Below are 22,920 nucleotides of genomic sequence, written 5' to 3' on the forward strand. Positions count from 1 at the left end.
AATGTCATGTATGGCTAGATGTTAATTCTTCATGAATGACCAGAGAAGTGGAGGGAAGGTTAAGACTATGTTATCACCATTGTTATGCATGTGATGCCTGTTGTTTAAATCTGTGTGCGATCGATCTTTCAATATGTCAGTTTGTTAACTGCTGGTCATTTATCTGAATTTCTGCATCATCCATGCTTTTGCTAACTGTGTTTACTTGTATTTGCAACTTTACATATACTGTTCACAGTTGTTCTGTATGTGGTGCAGGAAAAAAAGTATGTTAGAAATGAAGAAACTATTGCTTTCATTGAAGAAAGATGAATAAGTTACTGTTTTTTCTTTTTTTCACTGTTAGTTTCACTCCGTTTAGACACTGGGATATTTAAGGATGATAAGTAGAAGCGAGAGTTAAAGAGCGGCTCGTGGCCTGGTTCAGGCGAGCTGCGGCATGTTCGCTTCAGCTTATTCAGCCGGCTTATCAGCCACCAAATAATATTTTCCTCTCACAACAAATCAGCCGTTTCAGCTTTTCAGCCGGCTTATAAGCTGAAGCGAACAGGCCGCTGGTGGGGCTGAAAGGATAAGGCGTGGACAATTTGGTCATTTCACGTCCTGATCCACGGTAGCAGGGATGAGTTGGTGCATCACTGCGAAAAATGATAAAAATGTTAGGGGATGTTGGGTTCCATTAGTCCCTATCACATCAAACATCAAATATTTAGATACTAATTAAAAATATTAAATATAGGACGAATAGCTTAATTACTCGGAGGACGTCACTAAGAGGTAAGGATGACAAATAGTCCCGGATCCCACGCCCGTCGATCCCGCGCAGAGATCGTCGATCCCTCCACCGCCCGGCTCTCTCCCTCTCCGTTCCTCTCTGCAGCACACCATGGCGCCTCCGCTCATCTGTCAGTCCTCCCGGATCCCACGCCCGTCGATCCCGCACACAGATCGTCGATCCCTCCACCGCCCGGCTCTCTCCCTCTCCGTTCCTCTCTGCCGCACACCACGGCGCCTCCGCTCATCTGTCAGTCGGCCCTTCGGTAAGTGCTTCTAGCTTGCTTAGATTGATTCTTTATTCTAAGAGTTGGATTTGTTGTCCACAAACCGGGTCGTTTTTCCCTCAACACATGTACCTTTTGGGTTCTTATGCTGCGTGCGTGGTGCCCTACTAATCCATTGCCCCATTCACGGTTTGATTAGGTTTTTCTTCTTCAGGCCGCAAGATCGGCGTAGCTGACACCGTAACACTTCTGGGTTCTAATTAAGGCGCGGGTGCAGTTTATTGTACAAAAAAAAATTAGGGTTCAAGTGAAACATCACGACCGTAGTGAAGTCCGCCCCCTTGCTTTGCTGAAGTAATCGCTAGTTTTGTTAATATAAGGGATAATTACCATGCTCTTCTTTTTGCTTACAGATCTCCGAGATGTCCGAAGACAATGATAGTGAAAGAGGTGATGGCTAAATTACAAAATCGTTTATGGCTCCCCACGTCTCCCTCCCGGGTTTTAATAAACCGTTATTTGGTTGTTTAATTCCTTAGTTGCATTTTGGAAGAAGAATTTTTTAGGGGATACATATAGAGGTTTGGATGCGGCTGCTGAGGAGGAGGATCCTAGCCATCCACAGGATTTTACCAAAGAAGGCTTGGATGCAAAAGAAGTGGTGCTATGCCTATCCAAATCCATCGTGTCACTTGTCTCTTCTGTTGGTAATTTCACTGATTTCCACCTGTATTGCATTGGCTTTTTGTTTTTGATCATCAAGTTTGTGTGTAATTTCTTTTATTCTCTTCTGCTACACATTTGCACAGATGGGAAGCCTCTGTTTGGTTGCACAGGTACAGTGGTCAATCATGTGGGTTCCGAGACATGGATACTCACCTCAGCCACGCTGGTTAGGAAACCTGGCACTGACCATGATGCTTACAAAGCGGATGAAGTTAAGGTCAGCATAGCAACAGTCTCCTTACTTGATTTGATATACTGACTTCCTTCTTGATTAATGTGGATTTGTGGATAACTGGGCTTTGATTTAATGATGGCAGATTGAAGTGCTTCTGGACAACAAAAGAAGTATCAATGGGCGTTTAGCAATGTGCAATCTGCAGTATAATATTGCTGTTGTCACTATTGAGTTACAGTTCGGTCTTCCCATTGTGGCGCTTAATGATCCTCCTGAATATTATTCCATACTGGGTCGGCCTGTGGTAGCTGTAGGTCGGGATTCCAAGTCACAAGTTTTACTGGTGAGACATGGGAACATGATCCGCAAAAGGAGCAAGTTGGACTGCAGCGAGCTTTTGCTCTGTACCTGTCCTGTTAGTAAGGTAAAAGAAGGGATTAGAATATTTTAGGAGCTCATAGTGAGAATAAAAAGAGACGTGAATATGAATGAGTATTGAGTATTCGTTACAGTGATTAAAGAAAGACTGCATGTTGAATTAGTTGTCGTCAATTGGTAATCGTGGGTAGTTTGTTGAATATTCAGTTACTCTTGAATGATTACAAGGATGTTTTTTTAGTGAGGCCCAACTGATACTCTTAAACTATGGAAGATTATTTTAGTTACAATACTTGGTCTTGATGTTATGGTTTGCAGAAGATGTGAGGTTACTAAGTTTAGACTATGAGATATGAAGTCGACCCTCTTCTTTTATGCAGTAATACTTCCAATGAAGTTTTTCTAAAATTCAAGTGTTTCATGGGAAATGTTTTTGAATGAATAACTGTTTATGCATATGCTATTTTTTTTAAAAAAAAATCTGCTCCATGAGAAATTGATGGCTCTTTACTCATTTTAACTAGTACAACATGCTGTTATTTGAGATAATGCCATTATAAAGCTAAATTTACATCAGTATTCTCTTTGGGTTTGTCATGTACCAGACTTTCATTGGGGGCCTTGTCATGGACTTTGAAAGAAGAATCATTGGCATCTCCTTTTTTGGCGAGGACACCACCCCTGTTATGCCAATTGAGATTGTGTCAAGATGTCTGAAACACTTCAAGAAATTCAGGTACTTTTTATTCTCTTTGGGTTCTGGTGATATACGCATTGTGTTGTTCAGCTTTGTTATCTTCAAATGTGTGTGCACAAGTGAATGCGGACACCCTTGGACACATGTAAGCATGTGCATGCCTAATTTTGATGCGATAGTTCTACAAGAAGCTATTTCTATTAGCTTAGCATCCCTGAATGTATTCTGTGCTAACAGTGTCCCATTGGGTTTCAGTTGTCCCTTTCTTCCTCAATTCTTCTATGTTCATTAGATGGATATTGCTTGCTCTGGATATTATCCCCTTGGTGACTACTCTGTTTTGCATTGCTGTTATTTTTTTCTTCAATTGCAAATCTATCTAATATTATATCTGGAAACATTGTATCTACTACGGCACTAGTACTTATTGAGCTCTCAAAATCTTATGATGATTGCAGGACACTCAAGCTGCCTTGTCTTTGCATAAGGGGACATGCTGTTCACAGTCTGGAACTACGCAGTCTGGAAATTTTGTGCCTCAACTTTCCTGAGCTATCTTGTGGAATTGGAATTGTGGTAGACCAGGTAGTCATGAATTAACCCCCCCCCCCCCACCCACCCACACAAAGGGGTAAAGAAAGAAATAAACCTCATCAGCCACTCCCTCTTCTCCTCCACAAACACATTAGAAAAACTGCATTACTGACGATTTGTTTAGGGTATAACAGATTTGGAATATATACTCTAATAGAATGTCATGGTCATCCTTGAGCCAAACAAAATAGTTACATCTATTTGTTACGAATTTAGTTTATGCGAAACATTGAACAACAATTGTCAATAGTAAGTGTAATTCACTGTTGCATAAAATGAATCCCTCTTAATTTGATGCCATTAGTTAACAATCAAAACAAAATGGGGACAAATCTGGGTGCAATTTCCTTTTCATTTTCTTCAGCTTTACAATCTGCTGGTCATTTTCTTTATGAAGGTGGACTGATTGAGAACTGTCATTTGTTACTGGTTTAATACTGAAACCGTAATTTGCGTGGTTGCACCAATGTTAAATTGGCATTAGCCCCAAAATTCAAAACTAAACTAGTGTACATTCTTCTCTTTATACTCGTATGTCATTCGAAGATATTTGACTCTTTTGAAATCGTTGAGTTTAACTTTTGAGCTTCAATGTTTTACTGATTATTACTAGTTTACTATTGGACCTTTTTATTATTGCAGTACTTGTGTTTAGGAAAAAGTGTAGTTGTTGGCATTACAGTTGTTCTCGATGGTACTTCTAGTTGGGCCTTGTTTGAAAGAATTGAGTTTGGAAGTTTTAGTAAATCTCAATCCATGACATCTTAAGTTGGATTGCACTTTTGGCCAGTTGATTATATGTATATATTTTATTTATATTTTAGTGCACTTTATTATTACTTTTTTTTGGGGGGGGGGGATTTTGGAGGATTATTGTTGAGGTCACATCTTGCACAGTTGTGTTTTTTTGGGCAATATACAGTATACACATACAGAAGAAGCAAACAAAAGTGAACTTGCTTCCTTAGTTGACAACCTATGTAAACAAAATTGAGAAAACCCTGATTTACGAAGGTACATGAAAGAGTCGCATTAGTGGCCGTAGTGGTGATGGTCGGGAGGACTGAAGCAGATATATTGGAGATTGAAGATGCAGGACTGGTAACAATACCTTGCAAGAAGGATCTAATACAAAAAGATTGAAAGATGTAACAGTAGATCTGCTATGGAGAATGTTAACATAAGTAGAGAAGAATTTACATTAGCATTTAGGTGCTACATACAGTGATGCCATAGGCTTGTGGACAAACCATGTCTTATGTCCTGATTCATGCTTATGATCACTTAACAAAGAATAAATGTAAGATATGTTTATATGCACACACATGTGTGTGCAGATGACTCTACATTTACTGAGAAGTACATATAATTTCAAAATTAAGGTTGGGCTTTATAGTTTGCGGAAATTGTCGCTGTGTGTATTTTTGTTCTTTAGAACATTAGCTAATTGTATCATGTGCTGTGTACTTGATTTCTTCTAACTCCTCCATTTTCATTGATTTAACATATAATTTGTAGATATCTGGAGAGTCACCAGAAAATTTTGGAGGCATTGAGGCTGGTGATATCATCTGTAGTATTGATGGAGTTGTTCTGCACTCTTTAGCTCAGGTATCATTTTGCTGGTGCAAATCCCTAGCACTGTCTGCATGCCATCTCGCAAATTTGAACCTCTTGTTTTACATTATTATATCATGAATATTAGTTGAAAAAAGACATACCTGTTACCATTGAAGTTGTAGGTTTGTCTGTTTAAGCACGTGGAAATGTTTTGAGTTCCATAAAGTGCCAGTTAACAAGAAAAACACCTCCATTTCCTGATGCTACGCTATGTTGTATTTTTTATTATGGTGAAAATCACTCTTCCGCTAGTGAAATTTTGTTATCATTGCAATTTGCTAATTCCTATGCCCTAACTACTCACTCCACATCCATCTCGTTTCACTATCACACTAGTCTCGTGGAGAATTTTCGGAGATTCTTGTAGTTTTATTTGAAAGCCTGATTGCACTTTGTGTAATTCATGCAACATTTTCTCTCCTGTTCTCAGCTTACTGCAATGCTTCTTGATAAGTTTTTTGCTATGAAATCCGAGAAGACAATGGTCCTCCAGGTTAGTTCGGATAACTAATCAATCTCCATATTTTCTTCCTGTTAATACTGTTCTTTCTCTGTATGGGAAATCAGGCAGTGATGCGAAGACCCAGAGATAACTCTAAATTTGTTGCGATGCTGAATATATGGGAGAATAGTTCTGTCGAATGCAGCAATTCCTTCAGCAACAGGTTCTTTCAATAAAAAGCACAGGACTTCTTTTTTTGTCTCACTGATGATTGATGGAGGTTTGTTACACTTGATTTTGAGCGACACTTGTTTGTTACAATTGTAGATGGCCGTTGCTGTGAAAGGAACAAGGTTCGGGTGTTCAAAGCTGAAGTTATTGCACTTGAATGATGTAGATTGTGGAAGCAGAACATCTATATAGCTTCCATCTATCATTCCTAGTATGTTAACTTATTTGGATTTACAACTTGTGTCTGACTCAATATGAGTGCCACTTTGACATAGTGGAGGAAAACACTCCTTAGCCAATCTGTCCTTGAGTTTTGGATATTCTGATTGTTTACAGCAGTCGGTACGTTAGAAAACTTGGTAGTTGTAACATTTGACTGAATAGAAATCCTCGTTGGCCTTCTATTGGATGTAGTTGTCTATTTCTTATCCATGCTGATAAAAATTTCCGAGGATCATCAATGCTTGTGAAATTTCATTCCTTTGAAAATTTAACCTTTTAAATTTTCAGACGACCATATTAATGAAATATTTTTTCTAGAATACGCCGAGCTGTGTAACATTGCATATAATAGGTAGATTTTGAAATCCAACACAAATAACGCACATCCAACACACCGCTAAACAGCCTTCTCAAGTTACATTCGCACCACATGAATATGAGCACGACCAAACACAAACACCAGCAATTACATTCGCGCCACAGGGATATGAGAACGGCCAAGACTTGCGGAAGAGGGAGAGGGAGAGTGCGGGGCGACCTGAGCGGAACACCGCCGCGCGCCCTATAGCCCCTGTGCTCGCCACCTTGCCACCGTAGGAGTGTGCCGTCGGAAACTCGCATGGGTGCAAGGACGGCGGCGGTGAGGCCTCCTTTCCGCACATCCTTCCTCTCTCGGAGCCATCGTTCCCCATCGGAAACCCTAGCGCCGCCACCCCTTCCCCCTCCTCCTTCCCATCTCGCTGTCGCCGGAGCTGGCCCGCGCAGATGTCCGTGCGGTAGCTAGGAGGGCGGCGGCGGGGCGGAATCCTCCGATTCGGGCTGTTCTTGCCCGGATCTGGCGAGTTGCGGCAGCAGCGGCAGGCGTGTGACCTATGGTGGCATCGGCGGCGGTCGCACGGAGCGAGGTGGCCCGGTCGACGGCGGCCCGCAGTGGTCGCGCGCGGGCGAGGTGGCCTGCGGTGACGTCGGCGACGGCCCTATGGGGGCGGTGGGCTGCTGCGGCAGCGTTGGCGACGGCCGCACGGGGACGACGAGAGAAGATTAGTAAAGTTAGTTTGGTTTAGTAGAGTAGCTCAAGCTTTTTAGTAGAGATATGTGTGAAACAATCAGTAGAGTTTATGAGGATCATTTAGTAGAGTTAGTTTTTGTTTAGTAGAGTTAGCTCAGATACGAGAGTGCTAAACTTGCAAACTGGCTACTCAGCATCCGGATCATTTGTGTCCTTATTAAGCTTTCTAATAAAGTCAGGTGGATACCTTGATTAAAAAAAAAAAGAACGGCCCAAAGTGAGAGGACAAAAGGTGAAGTTGCTGCTAGCCGCAGCGCACACTACCCCAGCCATACCATACCCCAAGGTTGAGTTTTTTTCCCCGTGTTTTATATCAGCCATGCCCCCAACAAACTTGAGCTTTTCCCCTGTGTTTCGATATCAGCCATGCCCACATAACGAGCGAACTAAGATCCTGTTTCAATGGTGTTGCGACCAATTATTTGCCTAGTTAAGAGATTACTTGGTTATGAATGTTTATGAACATACAAATGGGGCAGTGAAATGCTTGTATATTGCTGCTGGCGCTCTGTCCTTATTCTTCCTCTCTCTCTCTTACAGAAAGAGTGGCCCTCTACTTTCCTTCAGCGGTCTCGTCACTGCTCATCAGACTGGAGACTGTTAAAAATTAAGCAACTGCAGGATTAATTTTTGAACTAGATTTATTATAATAAAAATAAAACTTAGCATGAAAATCTCTAACATACTGGGCAACAACAAGCACAACATCATTATTTTAGAAAACATGCTGAAATAACAGATCGGATCATAGCGTACGTACTTAGCGGGTGCAGCCGTGATGACAACTGGTGCGGACGGAATGCAGTAGACGACGTCGAAGACGATGGCTCGCTGCAACGCTGGACTTGGACGGGAGATGAGCCGTGATGAAGACCTTGAGCAGTCACGCGGTTCGCTTCCCAAAAACCTTATTCGCCCTCTCCCGGTGCAGGATCACAAGAGCGAGAGGCTCCGGAGATTTGCTCTCCCGTTCGCCGGTGCACGCCGGTGCTCGAGATGGAGTAGACTACAGTGGCGACGCAGCAGCGAGAAGAGGCAAAATTCCTACCTCGATTAGATGTGTTTTCGGTAGAGGCCGATAGGTCATATCTATAGGAGAGCCCACGATCTCACGTTGCGATCGTGATCTAAACCGATTAGCCTTCCATATATCTCGCTGACTTAAAGGCTAAATAACCAAAAGTAAAACGGCAAAAGGAAACAGCGCCCCCGCCGCCCCGCCCGTCCCGGCCCGGCGAGGCATGGCGTGGCGAGCGAGTACGCGCGTGTGGAGCTTTCCTTCTCTCCTCACATACATAGCTTGGAGGAGTGGAGACAGCCTCCATATTTATGTTGGCAATCCTTCTCCTCCACTAGCAATGTGGGACTAAAGGTTTGCACCACTCCAACCACTTGCTCATGTCCACATAGGCTTTTGAGATTTATTTGGAATTTCTAAAATTGCAATGGGCCAAGCCCATTATTTCATCAATCCCCCACCAGGTCTCAAATGTCCATAAGAGATTTTCGCATGTTTGTCACTATTGTTTATATACCAGTGTTTCAGCAAGGACTGTTAAGTTGAACTCTCGCCTAGAGCTTCAAGCTACATTCATCCACAACTTGAACAATGGACTAAGCCTTGAATTGCAAGTGTTGTGCGGACAAGTTTCACTCAAAGTCAAAACTAGAACCTGGCTGCCAGTAGCCAACCTTGCGGGTGGAGCATATTCGTCATACTTCTTTGTCTCTTCATGAGATTACTAGAGATCACTCGTCTTATAAACTGCAACGTTCTACAGTCAGGCTCATATAGGTGTATTCTTTCAAGAATGCTTTGTAGGACAACATCTTCGCTTAATCAAGCCAATAGAAACACATTAAAGCATATTGCTAATCTTTCTTACAGCATTTGAGAGTATTGCATCTTCACTTAGAGAGGGTTTTATAATAATTACTCTCCTTAGTCAACTGACAGCTTGTTTTTTCCAAATCCTAATTCACAGGATCTTCGATCACATAGGTTGGGTACTGCGGCAACTCAAACAGGTCTCATACCCATCTCCCTCGATGCACATTCTATCACATTCCGTGATAGCCCTTTTGTAAAGGGATCTACCAGGTTTTTGTTTGTTTGAATATAAGTCACACTTATTACTCCGGAGTTTCTCAACTTCCTAACAGACTTCAGTTGTCTCTTGACATGTCTTGATGACTTCGCATTATCCTTAGCACTGTTCACTTTGACTATCACCGTTTGATTGTCATAGTTCATAAGGATTACCAGCACTAGTTTATCAACCACAAGCAAGTCCATCAAGAGATCACACGTCACTCTGCCTTAACAATGGCTGTATCCAAAGCAGTAAGTTCTGCTTCCATGGTTGACCTCATCAAAATGGTCTGTTTGCAAGACCTCCATGATATTGCACCACCTGCAAGGGTAAACACATACCCACTCGTGGCATATAGGTCATCAGCGTCACAAATCCAGTTCGAATCACTATATCCCTCAAGCACAGCAGTGTGCCCGGAATAATGAATCTCATAACTCATAATACCCACCAAGTAGTGCACAATCCTTTCAAGCTTCTAGACTAACTCACTCAACCCCCCATTCATTGCTGCTAGACTAACTCGAGCCAAAACACCTCCAAAGCATTCAATACACCTCCCCCACTCCCTTTTGAGCTAAATCCTTGAGAGTTTGAGCTAGGGATTGGGTGAGAACAAGATTGAAGGTATGAGTCTTGAGGATTTGAGTGTGAGGTCCAACAAGTTCATCTCAAGAGCACTCGAAGCATCTTCGGCCTTTGATCTGCGTTTGTTACTCTTGAAGCTTGCTTCTAGACGGTTAGGCGTCGCACGTTTGAGTGCCCTCTTTGTGTGGTGCGCCCGTGAATGTTTGTATCACCCTATCCTTCATGGATTTATAGTAAGTAACTCAATCTTCCTTTGTGGTTGATTGAGAGAGGTAAAGGGTTGGTGAGGACCCGGCTCTTTGTGAGCTCCTCAATGGAGACGTAGCTTCCTTTGTGGAAGTGAACTTCGGTAAACAAATTCTTGTCTCGTGTGCTTATTATTTTCATTGAGTTCATATTGTCCTAGAAGCTTGATTTGAGCTGATCTATAAATTTGTGTAGTTTCGTACATATCTATCACTTGTAGTAGTCTCTACACTTATTTTATAATCTTTTGATTCAAACAGAATTGGCAGATTCAGATTTTATTTTGAATTTCGTTCAGCTCACTTTCTGCTATTGGAAGTTCCGACCAAGTTCCGGCACAGCATTGGAAGTTCCGACAAATCTAATACCGTTGCGAAGTTTTTTAGAAAAATTTTAAAGTGAGCCTATTCACCCCCTCTAGGCATCACAAGATCCTTTCAAGTGTCCTTCAAAGGTTGAAACAAGATCATTTCATGTACACGCATTCCTAGCTTCCTTGTTTGGATATTCTTTTGCATCTTTTGCAAGGCTCCAATTCAATGTCTTCATCCTCAAGGAAGCTTGTAGTATCACCGGCTTGTATTAGCCTTGAATTCCAGTGGGCCTATCAGCTAAGGGCACCGGAGTCCAGGACAGGCTTTTGAACCCTCCGCCCAACGCTAGTCGAGGCCTATTTTTCTTCTTGGTTCCACCTTCTCATTCTAGAAGTTTGTTCCTAAATGTGTCTTGTTAGGGATTGCTCATGTATGTCAGCATTTCTTATTAATATGCAATATGCTTCAAAATAAATAACATATAGAAATTTGAGGCTAATGTTAGACGCCAAGTGGTGTATAATATATGATTATGAAATGAATCTTCACTAAAATTTGTAGCAAAATATGTGCATAGCGAGCGTCAATATCACCCTCCCATGATTAGATTATGCTCAAACTCGAGAAAGTGGTCCTTATAAAGATCAGTGTTGCGCTCACGTTGTCTTTACATGTAATCATTATAGCATATGTGTAAATCATGTGTAGTGAGGGGCTTTAAATCATATGCAGTGTTGCTCAAACTTAAGAAAGTGGTCGAGGCTTTATGTGTAGCTTGATAAGGAAAACAAAAGCTATGGCTATGGAAAAGCACGTAAACCATAAATGTTTTCAATTCAAACGAAAGTTATGGCAATTCAATTTGATGCTAGGTATACTATGATATTTTCTCTTGCTCTTAGCACATCTAGATTACATTGACACACCAAAGTGAAGGTTGTGTGTTTTCTTCTGTAAGAGTTAAAGCTATAAATCATATGCATCAGCTTTTATTGGTAGAATCATTATTGTATAGAACATGTATAACTGCATAGGAATTCACGATCACTGATAATTAAAGACAATAGAATGCAAGTGCAGATCATTCTTCCTTCGAACACTGAGGCCCATTTCCTCTGTCATATCAAGCTCAGACGGCTTCACCCCGATTGTAGGAGTCCAATCGAAGTGGTAAAGTTCCATGTTCGAGTGCGCTAATAGTATGCCGGTGCATATTCTTCACCCCTAACCGAATGGTATGTACTCAAAGTCTGTGCCGTTAAAATCAATTGTCCTATCATTTAGGGCCTGTTTGGTTTCCTTTGCTTATCCATAAGCAACTTAAAAATAAGCAAATAAGTTGCTTATAATCCAAACACTCTTGCTTATAGAGTTGCTTATAAGTTGCTTATGCATAAGCAAATAACCTCTCGGGCTTGAACTCTTGAGGATCTTTCCAATGTTTAGGATCTCTACCAAGTGCCCATGCGTTCGCAAACATTGTTGTTCCCTATGGCACATCATACCCAAGGATCTTGCACGACTCCCTGGACTCTCTTGGGACAAGAAGTGGTGCAGCTGGATGCAACCTCAATGTCTGTTTGCTAACAAGCTTCAGGTACTTTATTGGTGTCGAATCGTCCTCAGTGACTTTTGGCTTTCCATTAAGAACGCTGCGCAATTCGGCTTGTGCTCTCTTCATCGTATTCGGGTTTCTCATGAGCTCCGACATGGCCCATTGCAGAGTAGTTGCTGATGTCTCACTTCCTGCGCCGAATAGATCCTACTTGCATTGAAAGATTTTAATTCAGACCAGGTACAAAAATAATAGAAACATTATATTGATATAAAGAAAAGGATGAAACTGAAGGGAAAACACAGTACTAAGCAGCTGCAATCTTGAAGCTAGCAACTGCACAGTCTGCACTTACAAAGATAAGTGATTTGAAGCTTCCCATGGTGAGAGGAACACTGAGGCCACCTTCCCTCTGTATTCTCAGGAGGACGATTGTGGCCCTCCGCTCCTCGTGTTGTCTGATGGCATGTTCGATGAGCTCGAAGGTCTTGACTCTTGAGGTGGCTCGCATACGCTCGCCGTGCTACGCCGCCGCCAATGAAGCTCACAAACCACGAGGACGGGACTTCGCCGAGGCTGAACCCCGCGGTGAGCTTGTTCAGCTCCTCGACCGCCTCGAAGAACTCCTCCCGCCTCTCGAACCTGTCCCCGATCATGGCGCGCACCGTCGAGTCGGCGATCACCACGGCGACGCGCTCGCCCACGTTCACTGGCTCGCCCGGCGAGGTCGCCGCGACGGCGGCGGCGAGGCGGGCCGCCTCCTCCTCCCGGACGCGGCGGAACGACTGGACGCGCCGGGCGCCGAGCAGCTCCGAGACGCTGATCCTCCGAAGCTGCCGCCACAGGTCGCTGTATGGCGCGAACCCCAGCCCGTACCCGTCGGCGTTCGCCATCCTGACGGTCGTGTTCCACGCCAGCCGCGACGCGAAGGTGGCGTCGTGCGCCCACATGATCTCGCCGGCGGCGATTGGGGACGAAGCGACCACGACGGGGACCTTGCCGAGCTCGAGGTACATGAGCGGCGCGTCCAGGCTCCAGGCGAGGTCGGACAGGGCGCGGTGGACGAGCGGCTTGCCGATAAGGTGGTGCAGGCTGCCGGCAGCCGCCACGGGCCTGGTGGCAGCCTAACGCCACCGCGACCACGACGCCTGAGCTGCTTGAGAAGTAGGAATGGGAAGACGAGAGTCATGGACAGGTACGGTAGAGGAGGCACGTTGCTTGCTCCATTGACAGGAGAGCCATGGACAGGTAGATCAGGTGTTTTATGTTGTTTTTGTTTTTGTGATAGCCTACTGAGGTGGCCTACTGAGGTGTTAGTATATATAAAGAGATTTGCAGGTCATGCGTGCATCAGACAAAAGCCTCGTGCTTGAATCTCAGAAACCAGACTACCCCTCCCCGTCAGACAAACAATTGCCTCCAGAAGGCATGAATTAACATAGCATCCTGGCAACTGGAGGTGGAGGTCGAGACAGGTCAAAGCTTGTCCTCTTCAAATCAGCACAATGATTCACTAAAATGAGATGGAACACAGCTACAGCTACAGGAAAACTATTTCTATTTCTAGTGCTAAAAAGGCGTAATGACTCAGGAAAAGCACCACGGCACTCCGAAGGTACTTCTGATTCTCAGCGGCAGCAAATGTTTCAAGCCATGAGAATGTAGCGAAGCTCAGTTCAGACAACGTAGCGGTAGGTGACATATCTTCCAGCAGTCTCACTGGCTCGGATGATCTTCACAACCTGCCCACGCTTCATGCCGTAGTATCTTGCTATTGGGTCTGTAATCTGAATCCTAGGGAGCTGTATCATAGACAGTTCGATATCATCAGAACACAAAGCATCGGAAGAGGTTGTGATGTAATTAGGATGCAAAGAAATGTTTCTTCGTCTAATCACAGCAAATCCTTGTTAAGACATCTAAAGCTTGATGAAAGCAAGATGGCGCAACTAAGTGAAAGGGGTGACTGGCACCTGCCAAACACAGCCTTCGCATTATTGCTCTATAAATAAATGTAACGCAAGGAGAAAATTTATGATATTAGGAAACCAACTGCTCAGATAAAGACCCCTAGTAAAAGAGCTAAGCACCTGCAGCAGAACCAGGACATAAGATAAGGCTGCCACGTAAGGGTGCAAGATTGGTTGAAAACCAAGCTATGGTGTGCAGTTTTATTTAATGTGGCTATAAAATAACTTTAAAGCACGAGGGGTTGTGGCTGTGGCTGTGGCTGTGGCCTGTGGCCATTGCAGGGTCACCATAGTTTCATTCGTAACACTATCTAATTTAATATGCACTGCAATCAATTACCAGTCAACTAGTTCTAATAACTTCTGAAAGTATTATTTAATTATTTTCGGATTACGTATTTGAATCTCTTGTTTAGAGTACAAATGAGGTTTTTATCTACATTTCTGCTCCAATATATTTTTCTACTACCACTGTGGTTCCTCCCATTCCCACCTACTCTTTTAGCATCTCAGATGACATTTCGCATGTTACACTTTATCGATCTTCTTTACTGAAAGTCTGAAATCATACACAGCTCTTGTAATCCTGACTGATGATCCACAGCATTATACTTAACAGTCGTAGTCTCAATGCAATTTGGCAGTAACAAAATCAATAAAGGTTAACTATGGGTGAACTTATTTTCTTCACACATTGGGAAAACAAATAGATAGCCAGGCCAAATAAGGTTGAAACTTCGGCACTTTAGATTTCTCTATAACATTTTACCAATCGATACATGTCACAGGTCCTTTTGTTGTTTAAATCATAATAACTAATGCAGATTGTCAATTTGCCTGAAAACATTTGCTCTGTCGGTTCTCAATGAAGTAACTAAAATTAAACGGGCATTTATGCGCTTTGTCATTTCTCAATGAGGTAACAAAAATCAAACAACAAATATGCTAGCAAGCTACAGCACGCCAACAAGCTGAAAATAACTCAAAGTTCAGTATCTTATTGCTTCATGAAAATCATGGGAGGACAATCAATTCCCAATATGCAGACCTAGGCATTCTTCGTGCAAATGCTGTATATAAAACCTTAATACGAAGAGTTTAACACAAGAATAAATTTTAGAATGATAATGCTTTATAAACACTAAGTAGTCAGGCCAGACTGATGAAAGAAGGGGAAGTTATCTGACCTGGGTTTCCTTCACAGTGTATTGTTCTAGCAGCTTCTTCTTCTGATCCAGTGTCAGGAGCTCGTGCTCCGGCACTAGGACATGCTCCTTAATGTTCACAAGAAGCTCAGCTTCCTGCACAGCCATCGAATTAAGCATCAGCCACCGTTTTTTGCAAAGAGCAGCGCACATACTGACAAGGAGATATGCCAATGCGGCAAGGAGGAATTAGAGAGTGGACCTGGAAGACCTCGAGATGGTACTTCTGGGAGACCTCCTGCACGGCGCTGCGTGCGAACGCGCTGAGCGCCTGCTGCACGACGAGTATGCCGGCGAAGACGTTCTCCTGCTTCATCTTCTCGACGTAGTTCCTGATCGTCTTCACACCGGGCTTGGGCTCGTTCGGGAAGAACACGTAGATCTGCAGGGGGGGCGACACGGCTAGGGTTACGCTGCTGCGGTGGCGGAGGAAGGGGCGAAGCGGCGGCGGCAAAGGGGATTAACGGAACAACAGGGGAGGGGGACCTGGTCGGCGGGGTCGTCCTTCTTGTAGCGGTTGATGACGAGGTCGTCGCGGCGAACGGGGTCGCCGTAGCGGTCGATGAAGGCCTCCCTTTTGAGGCCGATGTCGTCCTTCTCAAGGATCATGTACCCGCGGTCGAGCAGCATCTGCATCAACGTGCGCCGGATGCGCCACAGCCGGTTCGTCTCCCCCTCCGACGAGGCCATCGCTCTCGGCCTTGCCCCCGCTTTTACGCTTGCTTCCGGTGGGTTCTGAGAGGGGGTTTGCGGGTACGGGAGCAGCGCCGGCGCGAATGGAAGGCGGGAGAGGCGCGCGGGTGCCCGCAGGTAGGGTTTGGGAAAGGGGGCTTTGGGGGAAGGAGACGCGGCGGCACTGTGCGACGGCCGACGGGGGCGGCCGGACTCGCCTCGCGCAGACGGTGACTCGGTAGTAACGGGCTTCCCGAACAGGCTGGGTCGCTGGGCTTACTGTGTGGATGTTAAAGCCCAGGCTGCCCAGACGTAGGAGTTCAGTTTGGCTGAGCTCCTCGGGCTTATTCTGCGGCTACAGCTGTAATCCTACCAAACCGATTGGTCAAAAACGACTCCACCCCTGGAGCACTAAAGGAGCCGAAATTGTTTTATATGAAGAAGCTGAAGCCAAAAAAAAATACCTCCTCCAGCTCCGACTTCTTTTACCAAACTGGCCCTTAGGCTGTCTGCAATGGGACACTGCAAACCATCCTCCAGTACTGCGATAGCGGAAAAAACCCCGCACCACGGTACTGCGAGGCTTCTGCTACCAAGCGGACGGTCGCCCTGTCCGCTACTCCTAGCGGAAGCCCAAGATGCCAGCTATGCGCCTCCCGAGGCTGCTGCCCCAACGACCTCCCTCTTGTGCCTCCGCTCAGAACTTTGCCGTCAGACCGCCACCACTGCCGCCGGATAGCCGCCGCCACGCGAGGCCCAGCTGCATGAGCTCGTCGATGCGGGTGTCCGCCTTCTTGAGCACGTTGTTGTTGAAGCTGCTGCAGAGGCCGTGCTCACGGGTGAGGACCACGAGGGCCACTTTCTTGACAGGGCGGGTGCAGGTGAGCGGCAGGTCAATGTCCTCCGTCTGGATGTTCTGATTCATATTGTAGAGGACCTCCATAAGCGCCTCCGAGAAGGGGCAGGAGGAGACAACGGCGTCCTGCGCGCGTCGGACCTTGGCGGCGGCCACGAGCTTCATGGCCTCGGTGATCTTTTGCGTGTTGCTGACGGAGTCGATGCGGCTGTGGAGCTCACGGAGGGAGCACCGCACCATGAGGCCATTGCCTCCAGAGCGTGGGGTCGAGGAGTGCTGCCGGGTGGAGGAGGCGCTGCTGGCGAGCCGTCGCCGTGCGGGGGGAGGGGCACCGAGCTACATCCACCTGCGCCACCACCACAGGCATGGGGGAGCAAGAGCCGGGGGCGGGGGCGCGTCGTCGTTGGGCCGGCAGGGAGGAAGAGGAGGGGGCCAGCGGGGAGGGGAAAAGGGGGTCGGTGGGGAGGAAGAGGAGGGCCGGTGTCAAGGGGAGGAGGGCGCCGGCGGGGAGGACGAGGAGGGCACCGGCTGGGAGGAAGAGGTGGGCGCAGGCGTCGAGGGGAGGAGGGGGCCGGTGAGGAGTAAGAGGAGGAGCCGGCGGGGAGGAGGGGGAAGGGGGCGACGGGGAGGAAGAGGAGGAGCTGGCGGGGAGGAGGATCCGGCCGTGGAGGAGGGGGAGGGGGGCCGGCGGGGAGAAGGCCCTGGAGGTCGGCGGGGAAGTGGCCTAGGAGGCGAGGCGTCGGGGAGATAGGGAGGAGAGAGAGGAAGGGGAACAGTTGGGGGAGGGGAGAGGGGTGAATAAAAATATACGGTAGTTGGTATAGAGGATTACCTATAGAGTAACACGGGTGCAGGAGAAATTGTTACGGAGGAAAGAATCTCGATGACTAGGATAGAATATTCCTTTTAAAGTATGGAAATAGAGTACGACGAGTGCATTCAGCCTTAGTGTGGGACCGGATAATCGTGCGCTGGTCGCAAGTTAAAAATCGATTCACAAGAAGAAACGGAAATCCTATCTTCTGGAAGGGCATGTTTGGTTTGAGTTGCTTATTATAAGCAACTTAAAGTTGCTTATTTGAAGTTGCTTATTTTTAGTTTAGCTGTTTGGATACTCTTGCTTATGAGCATTGAATGAGGTGGATATTATCATATTTGCCCCTAGCTGTTTGGAGAGAGAGAGAGAGGAGTAGAGTGCATTGAATGAGGGTAGGAGGTGTAAAGTGCACCTTTTAATCCCCATAAGCAACTCTTGTGTTGCTTATTTGCTAAAAATAAGCAACCCAATAAGAAAGGGTGATTAGTTTCGTAAGCAAATAAGTTACTTACTACTCAAACCAAACATGCCCTTATAAATCTACAAGTGTTTGAGATTCGTGTTCCAGGTGTGGACGGATCAGATTTAGCAGAGGAGCGTAGCCAAGCATGCACCCATACAGCAGGCACGTCATGTGCACACACGTGGCGAGCAACTGTTGGTTGCCAGATGGGTAGGAGGTGAGCAACTGACAGGTTGGGAACGTTACTTCATTTAGAATTACTTATCTACTAAACTGCTCATCATTTTTCAAATCCATTTAAACCATGAGATTACTTAGAATTAATATAACAAAATGAGATCCAATATGCATATTCTTTAATAAAAAATAAATATTGCAACAATTGCATGAACCATTTCAACATTTAGATTTACGGTTTCAACATTTTTATGTTGTTTCAACATTTTTTCTGTATTACATCAACATTTAAATTTTTATAATGTTTCAAAAAAATTTCTATATTACCTCAACATTTTCATAAACATGTTGAAACTTTTTTTTTGCAAAAATGTTGAATTAGACCTTAAGAAATGTTGAATATGATATTTTTCCAACATTTTTTATAAATGTTGTTTGCATGAACCATTTCAACATTTAGACTCGTTGTTTCAACATTTTTCTATATTACCTCAACATTTAACTTTTTATTTTTTTCCATATTGCCTCAACATTTACATTAAAATGTTGAAACACTTTTTTGCAAAATGTTAAATTAGATCTTAAGAAATGTTGAATATGATATTTTCCAACATTTTTCATAAACGTTGAGGTAGTTTTTCTAATTGTTGGAAGGTGTTTCGAGAATTGTTGAATCTGGTTATTCAAAATGTTGAAAGCATGAAAGTATAAAATAGTAACTTATAATCAAAAGGATTAAAAAATAGGATAAAACGAGCGGGTGAATGTTCTTGTAGTGGTCCGTACTACATACAGATTAAAAAAAGAGGACAACATATTTAATACTTGCTCCACGCCTTGTCCTCATGATTAAAAAAAAAAAGCAGTAAGCTGGCAAGCTACTGCCTCCGGTGGTTTCTTATTTGACTATAATCCTATGGATTATATAGTTCTAGATTTTGTTTGGAGAATTAATTTTTCTTAGTTTTGGAATTTGTCTAATAATACCTTCCTTTCCAAGATACGTGTTTTTTTATCAAATATATCATTTATATCATTTCATACGGATGATGTGTTCAAAGTAAATATTAGTATATCGATATTTTTCTCAGTTATTATTTTATTTTTGAACTTCAAATTCAATCTTGCAAGTCCCCACCTGTTACTATCCCTCTTCAAACCACATGCCCCGCAAAAAATATTCAACTTCTGAGCTATGTACAATATCGCGGAAAAAGTCAAAGGTACCAAGCATGCAATTCTTCACGTATCTATATAGTGTCGCGAAAAAAGTCAAAGGCACCTGGTGAAGGGTATCCAGATTAGGCATACCCTAATACATCGGGTAATATGAACAAATGTAAATTCAGGAATCAAAGTCCACCAAGCCAAGCGACTATCCGCCGCCATTTTCGCCCGACTGATCGGCAAGGCTTAAGGTCGAAGACGCCGCCCTCAGATGCCACACGGGGCATCGAGCCATTGAGCATGTGGGAGAGGGGTTCTTCTCCCTTTTTCTTCATTTCCTTCCTCTTCTTCTCCTTCCTCTTCTACCTTCTTACTCTTTTCTCCTTAGAAATGGAAGGGGGCTCCATTGCTTCTAGGGAGGTAGGGGCTTGAACCCCCCTTACACCCCTTAGCGCCTCCCACCCCACCTCTTCCCTCCACCCCTTACCCCCATTACCCTTTCCTCGATGGATCCATGGTTGGTGAAGATGAACCAATCATCATCGCAATTGGTGAAGCCGTTGATGTAAAGGTTGTCTTGATGCATGGCATCACTTTGTTATCTCTGGAGCTGAGTAGCTCTAGTATCAACCACTTGAATAGTTTATGCTTCACATTCTGTTGAACAAGTGGTTGCTTTGGTCTATCACATATTGACAATTGTTGTCGTTTTGGATGATCAAGGTGCACATGTCATCCAAGAATTTGTCATAGTCGTCCGTGACGACATTGAACCTTATGAAATTGTACAGTTTGGGAGGTTATCCAAGTGTGCAATGAGGCGTGACTCGTTGTCTTGGGCGAGGAAAGATGGCCTCATGCCTGGCCAGTAGACAAATCTGCCTTATGGTGTTGATGTGATTACCAGGCCTTGCTACGGGCTTGATAAAGGCCTTGCTACGGGCTTGATAAAGGCCTTGCTGCGGGCCTGATAAAGGCACTTCTTCACTAGAGTCCGAGTGGTGGTCGAAGTCGTGGCCCTCAATCATCTTCGATCCGAACTGGACTTTGGACAGAGTTGATTGATGAGCTAGGGCCGCATTTCGGAGTCAAAACGGAAATTGACTCGGAGTTGTATCCGATTCGCACGCTGGCTTGATTGCCTGCTTGTGAGAGCTAGTCTGAGTTGTTGGAGAATCCGACTGGTAGTCGAATTCTTGATTTGCCAGATTTAAATTTTTCCTGAATTTCTCGATGAAATCCTCTGTAGCTTGTCAACGGGGGGTGTTGTCGAGGTGCTTCTTCTCCGGAGCCTCCGCAATGTAGCGGTGGAAGCTTCCAGCGTTGTCGGCGACGTAGACCCAGGAGCCGAAGACGAACGCTCGCGCTAGCTTTAAATGCGAATGTAGGCTTGATGATGACTTGAGCCATCGAATTCGTGTGGAGAATTTTGGTGACTCCCCCCTACCTGGTGCGCCAGCTGTCGGTGTTTTATACCCGGCAACCTACCAGGAGAGTATCCGGGTTAGAGTTTTGGTTGGTGGGCGTCGTTGAAATCAGGAACTTGATGGTCACGTAGGGACGCGATTTAGACAGGTTCGGGCTGCTAGATCGCGTAATACCCTACGTCCTGTGTGTTGTTTGATGCACTTTGCATGCACGTGAGGTTGTTTTATAGAATAAAATATTTTAGAGATAAAGTTGGGTTAGTTAGAGATAGAGTTTTTTATTAGAAAAGATTGTATACATGACTTGCCTTTTACGTGGTTAGATGCCTTTTATGTGGTTAGATGCCAATTATGTAACGTCCGCCCTATAAATATAAAGGGACGTGGCTATTGTAATTTTTATCACATGATCAATAAACAAACATATTTACGTTTACTTTTCGCCTTCATGCCAATGCATTAGGAGTAGGAGTAATGTAGCTTCCCGACGAGTTCCTTCTAGCAAGCTGGGCTGCATCGATTTCGATCTCCGGCGAGCTGCAAGTTCCGTCACCAGGTGTTCTAGGCTTTAACCACCGGGCGCATCGCGGTGGTTTCGTCTAGTTTCATCTACCAGTTATCGAGTATCTTGGATCTTCGACTTACGGCGCATCGCTTCTGTCTCAATCTACGGTATTCACCAGTTATCCTGCCTTGATTAAGCTTGCATCGGCTGATATTTATCTGTTCTTTCGTCTTGCCGTTCAATTTGCTTTAATTAGCTTTAGATTGGTTCATCATAGATGATAGATCATTTAATAGCCTGTTGCATCTTAATCTTGACCATCCTTCGAGTATTGTTGGGAGTAAGTTCCGTTGTGATTGGATTCATCGGCTAACGGGGTTCAGATTAACATCCTGCTAAATATTTCTAGACTGCAACTACCGGGCGCATCGTTGTGGTTTCACCTAGAAATATTGATGGTGACGTTAGTTTAGATCTCATCGGCTCGTGGCTCTAGCTATGGTGGAGCAACAACTTAACAGCATCATGTTTTCTATCGGCCGTTTGGCTGATGGTTATTGTAAATTATATTAAATCGGCTGGCTAGCCGATAAATCACTCACATTCATCAAGGTCCTGGAATCAGCTTCGCAGCCGATATATTTGTCATGATTTATTTTGTTGCACCATTATCGCTACTGTGCTAGGATTATATTGGCCTAATTGGCCGGTTGCCTCGAACTTCACAACGACTATCATCTCCTTGTCAGTTGAATGGTCAAACTGACTGGCACGCCCGCGCACGCCACACCCGCTGATTTGGATTCTGCACTGGAGTTAAGCAGATCTTCCAGGTCTTCATGTGCTGATGCAGAGTCCACCACCGCCAGGATTTTGCATCAACAGTTGTATTGGATTGAAGTTGTCCTGAAGGGGGTCCCTGCCCGCCCTTATATATCGGGGGAGCAGGGTTACAGGGTAGTTGTTTCACAAGAGTACTAGTCGGATACGGTTACAGAGTACTACTCCAACTCGGAAGAGTAGTTTCCTTGCCTTACGACTAGTCTCTGGGAGTTCAGGTAGTCTACGCTACCCTGTACCGTAGTCTCCATGTCCTGGTTCGTCTTGGTGTATGTCTCCCTATGTGGGTCCGTACAGGTCTTTTGGTGGGCCCGGGGATGTATGCCCGACACTCTTGCCGCCGCCCCCCTCCTCTCCCTCTCTTCTCTGCCCGCCGCCCCCTCTCCCTCACTCCCGCCGCCCCTTCCCCTCCCTCTCTCTCCCCTTCCCCCTCCCCCTCCCGCCTATGGTCTATATCTTACACTGTTGGTATATGATATAACAATTAAAGAATATACGCATGATGTGTGTGGTATCATTTATAAAGATATATGAGGAAGTGATGAGAAAAGGATTTCTATGTTAAAACTATAGCTCAAATTCAGGGTACATTAAACATATTCAAGCACATACTTGCGATACCAAGTGAAAAGTCTAACATAACAAATGTGGATGATAATATACTAGAATAACTACTAAATCATACTTGTCACAATTGGGATGAGCATAATACAGCATATATACGTATATGCTATTGTGTGTCGAATACTTGAGCATATGAGACGTAGCTACTGGTGATATTATCGTCAGCTATCTGACCTCACTGTATGCTATTGTAGACTGCTCATTATTTCTCACAAGACATGATTCAACATATTAGACGAATCTGAG

At 44.7% G+C, this 22,920-nt stretch overlaps 2 protein-coding genes and 1 pseudogene across 6 annotated transcripts; 1 reads left to right on the top strand and 2 right to left on the bottom strand.

Moving 5' to 3' along the window:
* Positions 1–800: 800 nt before the first annotated feature.
* On the top strand, positions 801–6,321 carry LOC101769763. Of its 5 annotated transcripts, none has more exons than XM_022826926.1 (12): positions 801–1,040; positions 1,201–1,241; positions 1,415–1,451; positions 1,541–1,708; positions 1,811–1,944; positions 2,045–2,326; positions 2,886–3,016; positions 3,436–3,562; positions 5,090–5,182; positions 5,622–5,684; positions 5,759–5,856; positions 5,961–6,321. In XM_022826926.1, exons 1-12 carry the CDS (start codon positions 887–889, stop codon positions 5,974–5,976), a joined length of 1,344 nt encoding a protein of 447 aa, XP_022682661.1. In that variant the 5' UTR covers positions 801–886; the 3' UTR covers positions 5,977–6,321. The 5 variants fall into 5 exon arrangements, with proteins under 5 accessions (XP_022682661.1, XP_022682662.1, XP_004967756.1 ...); XM_022826927.1 differs by having other exon boundaries at positions 1,216–1,241; XM_004967699.2 differs by having other exon boundaries at positions 917–1,040; positions 1,216–1,332.
* A 5,075-nt stretch (positions 6,322–11,396) lies between these two features.
* Positions 11,397–13,168, bottom strand: LOC101770847 (annotated as a pseudogene).
* A 184-nt stretch (positions 13,169–13,352) lies between these two features.
* Positions 13,353–16,068, bottom strand: LOC101770431 (DNA-directed RNA polymerases II and IV subunit 5A). The gene is made up of 4 exons (XM_004967700.2): positions 15,613–16,068; positions 15,329–15,508; positions 15,109–15,222; positions 13,353–13,753 (listed from the first exon to the last, which is right to left on the bottom strand). Exons 1-4 carry the CDS (start codon positions 15,814–15,816, stop codon positions 13,628–13,630), a joined length of 624 nt encoding a protein of 207 aa, XP_004967757.1. The 5' UTR covers positions 15,817–16,068; the 3' UTR covers positions 13,353–13,627.
* Between the last annotated feature and the right edge of the window lie 6,852 nt (positions 16,069–22,920).

The sequence above is a fragment of the Setaria italica genome, chromosome V (genome assembly GCF_000263155.2).
Source record: "Setaria italica strain Yugu1 chromosome V, Setaria_italica_v2.0, whole genome shotgun sequence".
In the NCBI taxonomy this organism is placed as follows: domain Eukaryota; kingdom Viridiplantae; phylum Streptophyta; class Magnoliopsida; order Poales; family Poaceae; genus Setaria; species Setaria italica.

Coding starts and splice junctions, on each gene's coding strand:
- LOC101769763 (XM_022826926.1), top strand. CDS start 887: ATGGCGCCTCCGCTCATCTGTCAGTCCTCCCGGATCCCACGCCCGTCG. Junction 1,452..1,540: donor AGACAATGATAGTGAAAGAG/GTGATGGCTAAA, acceptor TTAATTCCTTAG/TTGCATTTTGGAAGAAGAAT. Junction 3,017..3,435: donor AAACACTTCAAGAAATTCAG/GTACTTTTTATT, acceptor TGATGATTGCAG/GACACTCAAGCTGCCTTGTC.
- LOC101770431 (XM_004967700.2), bottom strand. CDS start 15,816: ATGGCCTCGTCGGAGGGGGAGACGAACCGGCTGTGGCGCATCCGGCGC. Junction 15,223..15,328: donor ACCATCTCGAGGTCTTCCAG/GTCCACTCTCTA, acceptor ATGGCTGTGCAG/GAAGCTGAGCTTCTTGTGAA. Junction 13,754..15,108: donor ACACTGTGAAGGAAACCCAG/GTCAGATAACTT, acceptor TCTATGATACAG/CTCCCTAGGATTCAGATTAC.